The sequence below is a fragment of the Sciurus vulgaris genome, assembly GCF_902686455.1.
Source record: "Sciurus vulgaris genome assembly, chromosome: 4".
Lineage (NCBI taxonomy): Eukaryota > Metazoa > Chordata > Mammalia > Rodentia > Sciuridae > Sciurus > Sciurus vulgaris.
In genome coordinates, this window is record NC_136464.1 from 13,420,744 (window position 1) to 13,435,065 (window position 14,322).

At 36.6% G+C, this 14,322-nt stretch overlaps 1 protein-coding gene across 1 annotated transcript in view; it reads left to right on the top strand.

Moving 5' to 3' along the window:
• PDZD8 (PDZ domain containing 8) overlaps nt 1-14,322 on the top strand; it is a 75,264-nt gene that overhangs the window by 18,628 nt on the left and 42,314 nt on the right. The window contains exon 2 of the mRNA XM_079138746.1: nt 5,832-5,954. Within this exon, the coding sequence (XP_078994872.1) occupies nt 5,832-5,954 (123 nt within the window). The remainder of the gene's footprint in view (nt 1-5,831; nt 5,955-14,322) is intronic.

Sequence of the window (14,322 nt, forward strand, 5' to 3'; positions counted from 1 at the left end):
CACTATGTGAATGTACCTCAAGCCAACCATCCTACGGATGATGTTGATTAGTGTTATTATGAATGTTCTTACACATCTCTCGATGAACACTGCATGTTTCTCTTTGACTAGGAGTGTGGTTGCTAAGTCATGGGCTGTGTGGATCTCCTCAGGTTTAGTAAATATTGACACACAGTTTTCAAGGTAATTTTAAGGACTATTGGGCCAGTTAAAATTCCAGGCTGGAGATTAAGCCAATGGCTGTGGAGCACAGGCTGACAAGTGGACCAATGGCTGGCTATGATCGCAGACTGACAGCTGGGGGTGCTGTCATCCTCCCTTTTCCCCTGCATCCGATTGCCCAGGAAGGAGCCCTGTGAGGCCGTAGGCAGCCCGAGGCGAGAGCCAAACTGCAGGACAAACTTAAAGCCGGCCTGCTGCCTCCCGTAGCTAGCGGACACCCGACGGGTTCATGGGGGCAGAACGCTGTGTGGGCAGCTGCGAATTTGCCGCGCTGCGTCTGCCTGCAGGGCAGCCCACCGAGTATTATACCTTTCCCTCTCATTTCTATATGTATCTTACTTATTTCCTTTATTTGACTTGCCACATACCTGTCGTCTGGTTTTAGGACAAGATTGCGCTCTTGACTTGGATTCATTGTTTTCTGGATCATTTTCTTCATTCTTGTCTTAGGCCCTCATTTGGTGGACCTGTCTTTTCATGTCATTTTTTAAATAAAAGGGTGCAGCCTTCAGCAGAATCTTTGCTTCCTGAAACTATTAATGTGTCTGTGGAAAATGAGGAAGTGATAGGGACCCCCTTGCCTCACTGTGTTATTGTGAGGATCAAGCTCGGTAATATATATGAGACCATGAGACTCCTTGGCAGGTACCTTTAGACTGGGATTAGACCATATATTCCCACAACTAACAGGGTAGTAGTCAGATCAACCTCAGACTATAGACCATGCTCTGCAGTTATATTTGTGTTATGGTCTGATTTGTGTCCTCTTTCTTTCCCTTGCAAATTCTTCTGTTGAAGTCTTAATCTCAATGTGACTATATTTGAGATTGGGCCTTCAAAGAGATAATTAAGGTTAAGTGATATCATAAGGCCTAACTCAGTAAAACTAGTATCCTTATGAGAAGAGGAGACATCAGGAATGTGCACACTGAAAAGGCCATGAGAGGGTAGAGTGAGAAGGAAGCCATCTGCAAGCCAAGGAAAGAGGCTTCACTGGAAACCAATCTTACCTGCACCTTGATCTTAGACTTCCAGCCTCTAAAACTGCCCAGAATATTTCATAACAGAATACCCAGGCCATGGTATTCTATTATGAAAGTCTTAGTAGACTTTCCAGTTTTAGCTCTAAGGTTTACTAGGTGTAGAAGTGCTAAGTCCTTTATGTACTATGTGCATGCCTAATTTGGGGATCATTGTTAAGGATTGAGGTAGAAAATAAAGTGCCTTACAATCTGCACCTGGTGTGGTAGCCATTCAAAAAAGGTTTGTTTTTCATAATCTTTGAAGGGGGCTATAATTTGTTTTAACTGGAACTGTGTCATTTATGCTTTTATTAGTTAATCAAATAATTTTAACCAAACATATCAAAGCAGAAACGAGTAATAGCTTTACTGAAATATATTTCATATTCCATACAGTTTACCTATTTAAAAATAGTAATTCACTGGATTTTAGCATATTCATATATATGTGCAGCTGTCAGGATAGTCAGTTTTAGAGCATTTTAACACCTCAGAAAGAAAAACTCATAACTCTTAGCGTTTACCCTTCTATTCTGTTATGTACCCCTAATCTTAAATAGCCACTCTGTAGATTTCACTGTTCCCAGATTTTAATATGAATGGAGCTCAGAGCCTACTGACCGTCTTTCTTTATTTCTTGGAATATTTTGTTCCCCCTTCTCCTCCTGGTATTATCAGGTGTGCTTAATGGTGTCACATATTCCCTAAAGTTCAGTTCATTTTTCATTTTTTTTCTTTAGCTTATAACTTCTGTTATTCTGTTTTCAAATTTAGTAATTCTTTCTTCTGACAGTTCAAATCTATTGGAAACCCTTTAGGTGAATTTTTAAATTTCAGTTATATTTTTTTTTTTTTTTTTTTTGTTACCAGGGATTGAACCCAGGGGTGCTTAACCACTGAGCCACACCCCTGGCCCCTTTTAAAATTTTATTTAGAGACAGGGTCTTGGTGAGTTCCTTAAGGCCTCACTAAGTTGCTGAGACTGGCTTTCAACTGGAGATCCTCCTGCCTTAGCCTCCTGAGCTGCTAGGATTACAGGCATGTGCCACGGCATCCAAATCAGTAAAACTTTTCAATTCAAGAATATCCATTTTGTTTTTCTTAAAGTAATTCCTCTTTATTGCTCCTCTACCGAATGTGACATTAACATAATACCTCCTTTGTTAATCCAGTCAAATTGTGGCTCCTTCAGGAAATTTCTGAGTTCAATGTTTGATATTTGTTCTGACCCCAGGAGAGCTTCTCCCAGCTGTTTTGGCTTTCTGGTCTGGTCTGCAAACTCTGCACACTGCCTCTTCCTTAAATCAGTGAGTCTCCTCCCATTGCCTTTTGCTGTAGTCTTCATTGTTCGTGATAGTCCACTTGGGCTTGAAATCCTGTCTACGGTAAATGAAGTTTGTTTTTCTTAGAAAGAGATTGGAGATACCTGTGTTATGATCTGACCTGTTTCTGTCTCTCCTCCCCTAGCAAAATATCTGAGCTAAGGGGTAGAAACAATGGCAAGCTTCCCTCTGGGTGACATTGCCCACTCTAATTGCAGACTACTTGAATGGGAACGGCAGCCTTTCCCACTGCGAAACTACAATCTCAAATGCCAGGACAAAGATGATTAGACTTTCAGTATGGGAGCCCCCACCCTTTGACACAATTGTCTAGTAACAGGTAGCTGGAGGCAGATGAGAGCTGCTGTGTCTTATTCCTTTAAGAACCCTCCACCTGGGAGCTGGAGTCTCCTAGCTCTGCCTCCCTGAGTTTGCAGGGTAGGGAAGTAGTCTTGGTTCAAGTACCACAGACTTGGCTTTCTTACCAAATGTTTGTAGGTTTTCTTGAATAGTTTCTTCATTTGCTGTTGCCCTTAGGACCATTTCCAGAGGCTCTAAGTGTTTTGTTCTTAGGTTTGTTTTAAAATAGTTTTCACCAGTTTCAGAGTTCCTTATGCTGTTACCCTAAAAAATGGACATCTTTGATTTGCTAGGCTAACAGGAGTTGAAGACTAAGGAAAGATAAATTGGTAGGATGGGAAGATAAAAGAGAGAAATATAGGTAGTCTGCATAATTATTTGTGCTCCTTATGGGTTTGAAATATTTTAAAAGGCTTGGACTTAAATGTTTTGAAAACCAAATGTTTTTAGAAACATTACTCTGTGGGTTCTGTTATCTTTTTTTCTTGGCTGCACTAGGCATTGAATTAAGGCCTCACACATGGTAGGCAAGTGCTCCACCACTGAACTCCATCCCCAGCTTAGTGTATTCATTTTAAATGGAGTATGTTTTTCTGATTAATATATTTTTGTGTATAAACTTTCTTAGTTAAACCCTCTAGGTATTACTTAGCCAAATTAGACTTTATTCCATATAACATTCAATTCACACCCCGTTGAAAAAATTTTTTATTGAATTTTGGAACTTTATACTTGACAAGAAAAGTTGATTTTAAAAGCAGTTGTTATTTTAGCTAATTAGCTTGGATTACTAAATTTGAAATTTCTAGTGTATGTATTGATATTTGTAATTTTTTTCTACAGAGTAACAATGTTATATGTTCTTTAGGAGCCATAAGGCTGTGTGTTAAAAGCACTCAGTTACAGCCTTGTATTAATATAATGAATTTAGTTCCTAGATTCTTCCCTCTAAAACTTTGGTGCCAGTCTGCCTGAATCAAATGACTTCAGATGCAAATTAGTGTAGTAGCTGGGAGAGACTGAAGGGGCTTCTGTTTTCTATGCTAGTTCAGAAATAGGAGAGACACCAAGCATTGTCTGTGTCTCTACTTTGGTTTCCTTAAAACGATTTTTTTCTTTATTCCTGTGTACTGGGAAATCAAAAACAATATCCTTCCCCCCATCAGTATTTCTCAGTGTAAACTGTAGTGGGCTACTGATACTTGCCAAGTGTTTTACTTCATTTTTAGTGTTGGATTTTTATAAATTTGCTCGGCACATACTCAAGTCTTTAAGTGTGTGAGGAGCCCTGTCAAGTATATGAGGTGTGCAAAGAATTGTGAGACTGGGTCATACTGGAGACTTCAGGGTATAAATGCACAGCAATTTAAATGACTGCAAGATAAAGAGGAGTGAAACTAGTGGGTGGGTGTGCTGTGGTCTAGGAGCTGAAGCCAAGTATAGAAAGCGCTTGGGAGTTGGACAAGCCTTGAGGCCTAAGGGCTTACAGTGGATACAAAAGACCTGACTGCTGGAATATATAATGTTTTTGGAATATAGAAGGTGACTTCTTAAGTCGAAAGGTTTATATTAAGTAAGTGTATAATTAGAAAAATTGTGGTGGATCTTGAATGTGAAACTAGGAACTTAGGACTCTGTCTTTTGAAACAGGATAGTGTTATATTACCCAGGATGGTTGTGAACTCTTGTGATCCTCCTGCCTCCGCCTCTTGAATAGGGGACTGCAGACTTACTAGCATGCACCATCACACCTGTTTCTTTCCTTGTTGTTCTTTTGTGGTCAGTGGGAAGCCATGAAAATTTTCTGAGCAAGCAAATGTCATGGTTAGTGGTAGTGTTTAGGGTGAATTGAAAACAAGAGGGCTTCAAGCCCAGTTTTCTGTCATTTTCTCTGTCCTTTGCTATAATGGGGGAGTATGAGTTGTGTTTCAAATGAAAAGTTTTTTAAAGCCCACAGTTTATAATTCAGCATAAGCATCACCATAAAAACAAGGATATTAAGAGTGAACAAGGATAAAAACAAGGATATTAAGTGCCCAAATTATTCATGGGTGACAGAATTGTTAGGTAGTTTGGGTTTTGGTGGAGTCAAACTAGCTTGAATTCTGGTTTTGCCACTCACACTGTAAAGCTGAACAAATGTTTCACTCAGATGAAGACTCACTCTTCATCTGGAGAAGGGAACTAGCAATAGCACCCACTTAGTTTGTGAGCATTAAATAAAACAATGCTTGTGAAACACTTAGCTGCTACCTGGCAAATGGTAAACATCTCTGATGAATACCTTGCTGCTGTTATTTGTTATTGATATTTTTATTATCATCATCATGGGCTAATATATTATTTCCATGGAACAGTGAATTCTGAATTACGATTTTGTGCCATAGGGACACTTTTCCCATCCAATCCAAAGAATCTCTCTTTGCCTCACCTAAGCCTCACAGCCTTCTGGCTGCTTCTGGAATTTCCTTTCCAGTGATGTGTCCTGCCTTTTCAATGAGAGCAGACCAAAAAATGAGGATTCCTGGGTGCTATAAAGAAGGTACCATTTGCTGGGTGAGGTGGCACATACCTGTAATGCCTATGACTGAGGAGGCTGAGACCAGCTTCAGCAATTTAGTGAAGTCCTAAGCAACTTAGCTAGATCCTGTCTCAAAATAAATACAAAGGGCTGGGGATGTAGCTTGATGATAAAGTATCTCTAGGTTCAATCCCCAGTACAAAAAAAAAAGTGCCCCCAGTTGCTGCCAGTTGTGGGCAAATGTGGAAAACTTTAATTTTGTAGAACACATGCAGTGTTAGGTGTTTTGTATTGTTTTATAAAGCACATGTAGGTTTTGTTATGTTTTGAACTTTATAGTGATTCATTATTCAGAAATTTAGACTTATTTTTACTCTTTGTCAGGTTTAAGCCGTTTTTTCCATACCAGACCTCGCAAGAATTTGAAGAAGATGAAGAGCATATCCATATACAACAATGGGCACTCACTGAAGGCCGTCTTAAGGTGACCTTGTTAGAATGTAGCAGGTATGTTCTGTCTTGTTACTACTACACTATGGAAAAAAGTGCTATGAAAATGTCCTCAGGTGCATTTGTTTATATTCCCTTTTTTAAAAAAATTATGTTCTGTTTACTTATAACTTCTTTAATTGTAACTTTAGTTATAATCCTTTCCAACTTACAACAAGTATAAAACATATTAACTCTCCGCCTATTGGAGAGCTGTTGTAACATAATGGATGTGAGAATTGTGATAATTGGTAACCTGGTAAGTTGCATAGCCAGACTTTGACCCCCTCTGGGTTCAGAAATAATATTGCCTAAGCTCATTATTTTACTTGGCTCCCACCATAGTCCAAATTAAGTTCTTATTTTGCTTGAACTACTTATGACACTAATTTTCTTATTTATCTCTTAACACTGTAGCTCCCAGTATAATAGCCAGAATGATCTTTTCAAAATACAAATCTAGTTGTTGTTCTCCTTAAAACTTTTATTTAATAACTTCTCTACTGCTCCTAGGATGTAGATGCAAATCATTACTTCCACCTATGAGTCTCTTGTTCTGTTCTTTCTCAACATCTTCTACCCAACTCCTCACTCATAATACTTTAGATATATAGGCTCTCCTAAGGAAGAGATCAACAGTTTTTTTTTCTTTTTTCTCTGAAGGGCCAGTAGTAAATATTTTAGGCTTTGTGATTCATGTGGTCTCTGTTGCAGTTAGCCAGCTCTTCCATATAGTGCAAAAACAGTCACAGACATGACGTGAATGTATGGCATGGGTCTGTGACAGTAAAACTTCAGATATGAGTATCTTAATTTTCATGTGACATGAAGTGTTCTTTTGATTTTTTTCGACCTCTTAAAAACATAAAACCACTGGTAGCCCACAGGCCACATGAAATAAGCAGTGGACTGGATTCCGACCACTGGTTGTAGTTTGCCATTCCCTGCTTAGATATTTTGAAGTACCAAACCCTTTAAGTTGACTCTTTGCTCTTTCCTTATTTTATCCCATTCTCTGCTCCCTAAAACCAATATTGTAAGTTATTTTAGATTAGGTAGAGGGGATTGAAGGGAGGTGAGGGGATATGGGGGATAGGAAGGATAGTAGAACGAATCAGACATTATTATCCTGTGTGCATATATAACTGTATGACTGATGGAATTCAACATCATGTATAACCAGAAGAATGAGAAATTATACTCCATTATATATGACACATCAAAGTATGTTCTATTGTCATGTATAACTAATTAAAACCAAACAACAACAAAAACCAACCTTGCCTATTTCAACCTTAATGTCTCTCTTGATCATTCCAAGTAAAATATACTGCCTGGTACATTTTTTCTGACACTCATTTGTATCATTTACTTGATACAGTGTTTATTTCCAGTCCATAATAAAAATAAGCACTTGAGTACCAACGTTCCATTTAAGTCCTGAGGTGAAATGTGATTGTGCATCATTTATGTCAGAAAGTCTGGTTGACAATTCTTTAACCACCACACCCCCCACCAAAAAAAGGGGGGGGGCTAAGTATCCTCTATATTTTGTAAAAGGAACTATAGTAAAATGGATGTACTAGGTACCATGCTCAATATTTAGAAAAGACTAGTTCTTTTGCCTTGGTATTGCTGTGAGGTGAAAGATTGATTGATGTCTGTTAGCTTGTGGCTATGTGACTACTAGTTTTGGTGTTGCTTTTGCTCGTCGTTCTTTTGCTTTACCTGTGGTACTTGCCACGGGAACCAGAGACTGCATTAGGCAGGAAGAAGGGTAGACAGACATTATCTAGGTCATGTCGAGTTGAGATAAATGATAAAAAGGAAAGCATTAGAATTTGTGGAAAACTTGCAACCTTCTTTATCTTAATAAATAACTTCATAATTCTGAAAGGATACATGAGAAACAAGTAAAAATTCTTACAGGGATCAAGGTTGATGATGGTAAAGAAGGCGGGATCTAGGTTGATGATGATGGATGGGGTCAAGGTGACAGCACTTTTTACAAAGTAGAACTCTCAGGTAGATTCTAAGTTTGTAGGATTCAAACTAAAGAGGAGATATTACTAAGCATCATTTCAGTTTTCGTCTTACTTTGAGTATAAATTCATCCTCTGTGGTTTATTGTCATCTCTGAAGCAGAGAATGACACTAGAGAAAATATCAAAATGAATAATAGTGCCCCTTCTTTGCAGGAAGAACCAAAGGCAATGCTTATTTCACATATTGGAAACAAGTTAAATATTTAGCACCTGGAGGTGTGTGTTTGTTTTAACCTTAACTACTTAGTGATACAAAAAAATTTGAAATACATAAAATGGTCCAAATTTTTGTTAAAAGAACAAAAACCAGTTAAAATTAAGGTGTTTCTGTAGACTACTTATATGTAGATAAAGTTGTTTTGAATTAGCATGCTTTCATGCCTTGGAGTTTGCTTTGTTTTTAGCATTTGGGCATGTGTATTCACATTTCTCCTATTTAAATGTATCTGAGTTGTTATGATATCATATGTGATCATTTATTGTTAATTTTAGCTTAGTTTTAAAAGTTTTATTCATTAAGTTTTTTAGAACTTGAATCAAGTACAAAGAATATAACTTCATTAATTGTTTCTCCAAATCCATAAGGTGGAATATCATACTCATCATCCACAGGTAGGCATGGTTCTATGTGAGGACTTTTTTGATTGAACCTAGGACCTTGTGCATGCGAGGCAAGCACTCTACCCCAGCCCAGGACTTCTGTTTTTTAAAAAGTGTCACCTTGAAATAATAATAAAACAGTTCTGTGAAAACTTTTGAAATTTTTTAAAAACTGTTGATTTTGAAGTAATTTCAGGCTTACAGAAAAGTCTATGAAGATTTTTATTGAACTTCATGTTTTAAGATTTTGAGAATGTGGAAACATTACAAACATTATTAGAAAACCCACTACTTTTTGAAACTCTCAAGAGCCGGTAATTGTGATCAGAGGTAGGTAACTGCAGCACAGTGCCTACCTCACAGTACACCTGCAGTAATACGTAGCTTCTGTCGTGTTGTCTCAAGATAATCCTTGTAGTATTTATCAAGAAAAAAATTGTTAAACAAAACTCCTCTTTTCCATATTTTGTTGTGAGAACTTGGATTTGAGTTTTATTAAAGGGTCTCACTGTAAAGGGAGGTGCAGTTCTAATTATCTGAAATTCCCAAGCAGTAGCTTGGAAGTGGATAGACAATTTTGTTTGTAAATATTGATTCTAACATTTTGCTTTTGTCTATTACTTTTTTAAAAGCAGTCATTCTAAATGGTTGCATGTTTAAGTTGACTAGAGGTTATTTTTTTAACCACAGATCAATTCATTTGCTATATTTGTAGTACTGCTATTTAGAGACCCTATTATTTTACATTACAGTTGCAACCATATTGTTAAGTTTTTACTTTTAACCTACAGTGTCTCTTCTATCTTAAAGAACTTGAGGTGTTTTTCAAAGAAAACATACCCTTGTGTGATTAAATACAAGATAAATTAGATCAAAACAACCATCTAGGAAAGAGATCAATTTTCTGACAGTCTTGGCAATAAAGGAAACTTGATGAATTATTTGGCTCTTATTATCATTTAAAAAAAATGTATTTTTAACTGATAAAATTGGGTTTATCTTGTACATGTTTTGAAATACATATAGATAACAGACAGGTATACACACATTGTAAAATGGCTAACTCAAGCTAAGTAACATGTATTATCTCATATCCACGTAGTTCATATTTTCTGATAAACTACGCATGTTCCTTAGGAGAAAAAAATTCTGATTTCACATTCTAAGAGGGATCTGTCACATAGAGCTTTATGTAAGACATTGAATAACATAGTGGAAACATTTTGGGGAGCTGATTTTACAAACCCAGTTACATTTTTTAAAAACAAGATTATAGTCAGTGAAAGCAAAGGCTTTGTTTTGTAAGACTCCCCTACTCCAAAGCAGTTTATTTAGGATTGCCCATACTCATTTTAGATAGGAGATACTAATTAAGGTCAGTTCCTCACTGAGACACACTTAGGCTGTTCTAAAACCTGTGTTTTCTCAGCAGCTTTTAACGTGTTATTTTGTTTTACTGGATTCCAAAAATACATCTTTAAAAAACTTCTTAATGTTAAGTATAAAATAAAGCAACTGGCATTCTTTATTGCCTTATTCTCATTAATCTCTTGTCATCGTGGATTCATGAATTCCAGTTTTTCTCAATGTTTATAATTCCTTATTGTCCTTAATTATTTTAGTGCCTAAAGTGTCCCAGATTTGGCAAGTAGGAGCCCCTCTCAGACTGGCCCCTGTGTGCTTATGGCATCACCCCAACTTTTTAGTTTTTGAGAACTTCATCATTACTTTCTGCTGTAACAAGCCATTGTATTTTCTCTGCCATAATCCTAGCATCAACTATTTTTCCAAAGAACTTTAGTGTCTTTTAATAGAAGTAGTTGTTATGGTATGGATATGAGATGTCCTCCAAAGCGTCGATGTTAATACAAGAATGTTCAGAGGTAAAATGATTGGATTGTGAAAGCTGCAACCTTATCAGTCCATTCTAGCTTGAATGAACTGACTGGGTGGTAACTGTAGGCCGGTGGGGTGTGGCAGGAGGAGATGGATCACTCAGGGCATGCCCTGGAAGCTGCATATTCTCTCTGGCCCCTTCTCCCCTCTCTCCCTGCTTCCTGACCCCTCCATGAGCTGAGCAGCCTTCTTTCACTGCCCTGCCCCCATGTTATGTTGCCTAGCCTTGGGCCTAGTGCACTGGAAGGACCACTGTGGACTGAGACCTCTGAAACTAAGCTCCGAATAAATTCTCCCTTCTCTTAAGTTGTTCTTGTCAGGTACTTTGATCACAGCGTCACAAAAGCTGACTAAAACAATAGTCTTAGAAACCAGGATCTGGGTGTGTTCACTGTTCCTTCATATATTTATAAACCCCTTCTTTGAGCAGAATTAGGGAATGCATTTATATATATATTTGTTTACATGTATCTACATGTAACATACATACACATACATAATTCACAAATCCGATGAGTTCATCTGATGTGTCCAGTTCCACTTCATCCTCATGGGGTTGTTTCTTGCCTTGGCAGTTGTCCCATTTTGTATTTTATGTCTCCTAACACATCAGTACTTTTTAATTCATTTGTTCAGTCCTATAAAATACATCTTGAATAGTTTCAGGCATTTTTTTTTTTTTTCACATACAAAGAATATTTGTATTTCACATACAAAGAATATACAAGGAGTTGAGGATTTATTTACAGTTCTTCTGATCTTACCCAAGATTGAGGACATGTTAACTTCGTTAGCTCTGCTGGCTTTGCATTCTGTCTTCAATAACCTGAAGCTCATAAAGCTTCAGACTTCTGCTGCCCAAACTGGACCACCATTTTCCTGCAGCCTTTGCTCTGAGCTAGGTGAATTGGGCTCAGGTTGAACAGTACCCTCAGACCTGAAAACCACAAAGCTAGTAATTCGTACTCCTTCCAGATGCAGTTTTTTTCAGATTAATCTCAGAAGTCTGCTTTGAGAAAGTTTTCATTGTCTTTAAGAGTGTTTTAAAAATTCTTTTTATCCAGTTCTAAAATTTCAATCTATGGAAGGTTTGACTACTTCACTGCTATTACCTCAAGTACTGGTCACTTGATTTTGTTGTAGTTTTCTTGGTTACCTTTTGTGCTTTTGTGGGGGGCATTTAAAGAGACTCAAACCATGCCACTATGCTTTAGAATTTTAATCATCATTGCCATCTCTTGTTTCAGTTACCGAGTCTTAGCCTGGGGTATGCATTTGAACTATTTTCTTGTCTGTAATACAGAATGCTAATATCGGTCTTACTAGGTTATCATGATCATTAATCCTTGCACAGAGGAGATGCTCTTATCATGGTGATTTTGCCCCTGACATTCTTCAAGAACCAAAAATAGTTTTACTTTGGTTTTTATAAAGCAAATGGAAGTGTTTAATTGTGACTTAATTCTTTTTAAATGATATCATCTGGTCTTATTTAGGTATTTGGTGAAACAGTTTGAAGATGAGGATTTGTTAGAAGGGAGAAACAGGGAATTATTCCTCTAAAGAGCATTATGTTCATATTTTATAGTGAAATGTTTAGTTCTCCTATAGGTTGTCCTGTTAATATTATAGAATTTTGAAATACATTTACAATAATGCTTTAGTGTTTATGTGTTATAACCCCAAAATATTTCTAGTTTGCATTTGTTTGCGAAGTCTTCATTTATTTTAACATTGAGTTTGAGTTTATTTGATTATTTTTGGTCCAGGTGTTTTTAAAAAACCTCTTTTGGAAGCAAATGAGGCTAATAATAACCTTTTTTTTTTCTACCAAGTGGTTAACATATGGTTATTCCTTATAATTTCTGCATTTATTTTAATTTTCGACATCTTATTTAATGTTTAAAAAGGAAGAACTAAATGTTTGAGGATATGATGCTACAAATAATTCTGTTGTTATTAGTTAACAACAATGTGTAGTCCCTATAATAGTAGGCACTTAGCATTCATTATTTCTAGCTTAGAGCATTTTTGCAAGATTAGTATTATTATATCCGTTTTATAGATGAAGCAAGATCCATCAGTTACTTGCTTAAGACCGTGTAGCTGAAATAGGGATCTGTGTTTGACTCCAGAATTCCTCACTCTATTATTTATGTCATTTTTCTTTTTCTTTTCAACTTATAGAAGAAGAAATATTTTGTCCTGAAAACTTGATATTATGCTAGAAGAATATAAATTTTAGGGCTGAGATCATGGCTCAGTGGTAGAGTGCTTGCCTCCCATGTGTGAGGCACTGGATTTGATCCTCAGCACCCCATAAAATGAATAAATAAAATAAAGGTATTGTGTCCATGTACGATTAAATAAAATTTAAAAAAAAATAAATTTTAGAAAATTTTTGCCTTTTTTAGAGTTGTTTGGTATTTTAAAAAGCTATCTTTTCAAGGTCTTGTGAGTTAGAAATGTGTATTAAGAATGAAGTGCCAGGAGCGGGCATGTAACTCAGTGATGGAGTACTTGCCTAGCATAGCATGAGCAACGCCCTGGGTTCAATCGCCAGTGCTGCCAAAAAGAAAAAAAAAAAGAATGAAGAATCATTCAGATGAAGGCTGAAAGTTTTCTTCTTCGTGGAAGGAGAGAGAAGAGGAAATTAGCTCAAACATGAGATGTTTAAATTTGTATAAAGGAAAAGTTCCACTCAAAGTTAATAAAACTGGAAGGAATTTCCTGGATTTGTTGCAGATTATTATTGCTAGAGGACTTTTAAAGCTAAATGATTCTGTGTGAATTTAGAAATGACTCTGCCTGTAAGAAGTTTGGAGACTACGCTTGTGTTTATTAGCTATTTGAGTTCCCTGTAGCAGTTTTAAAAAAAGCCAAGTGGTTTTTTCTCTTAGTTTTTATGTGTTTCTGTAGGGTATAGTTAAAGAATCTTCCCTATAATTAACTTGCTTTTGACTAAATGCAGACTTTACAGAAAATTCCAATTTTGGAATTCATCTGTCCTGCATTTGCATAGATTCTCTTTTTTTCCCCTGAAGTTGTGAGGTTAGAAAATACTTTTGTTTCTTTGTATACTTCTACTCTGTTTCATACTGCAAAACATAGCTGTTTTAATTCCTCTAGTGCCTGAATTGTAAGAATTTAAGAAAACTAGGGAGCCAGCTGACAGAAAACCAGTACTGTTTTAAAATGCCAATCTGCAATTTTTTTTGAATGTTATGTTGGCCTGCTGTATTTAATACCTTCCACAGAAATGAGCTATAAAAAATGAACTGGGGTCAGAAAATAAGAATTCGTAAGACGATTATGTCTTTGAATTTTTCCTTTCTTTGTACCATTATGCCACAACTGTCAGTCAGTGCTTTTAATGTGTTTTATTTGCAAATAATTTTAATGATTTGAACCAAAAGATAACTGTCCTTTTTTCTTTTTCTGTCAAGATTTCTTCAACTTACTCATCTCAATTTATGTAATCTTCATTAGCTGTGTGATATTTGGCAGGTTACCCAACCTCTCTGTGACCAGTTTTGTAAGCTGTAAATCAGGGGTAATAATATAATCTACCTCATGGAGTATTTGTGAAAATTGAGTGTGATAATAAATCTAAAGCTCTTAGAACTGCTCCTGTAGTAAATGTTGATTGCTTCTACTACTACTGCCACCACCACCACTTCTACTGCCAGTCATTCTGTTACCCTCACTAGTGAAAACATTTTGTCTATGCACTGTGGTGAATACAGATAAGTGTGAAGTTCATTTTCATTGCCTGCCCTCTGGAAATGAAAGTGTAGTTGAGCTAACAGACAAAAACAAATGCATAGCTACGCTTGTAATCCCAA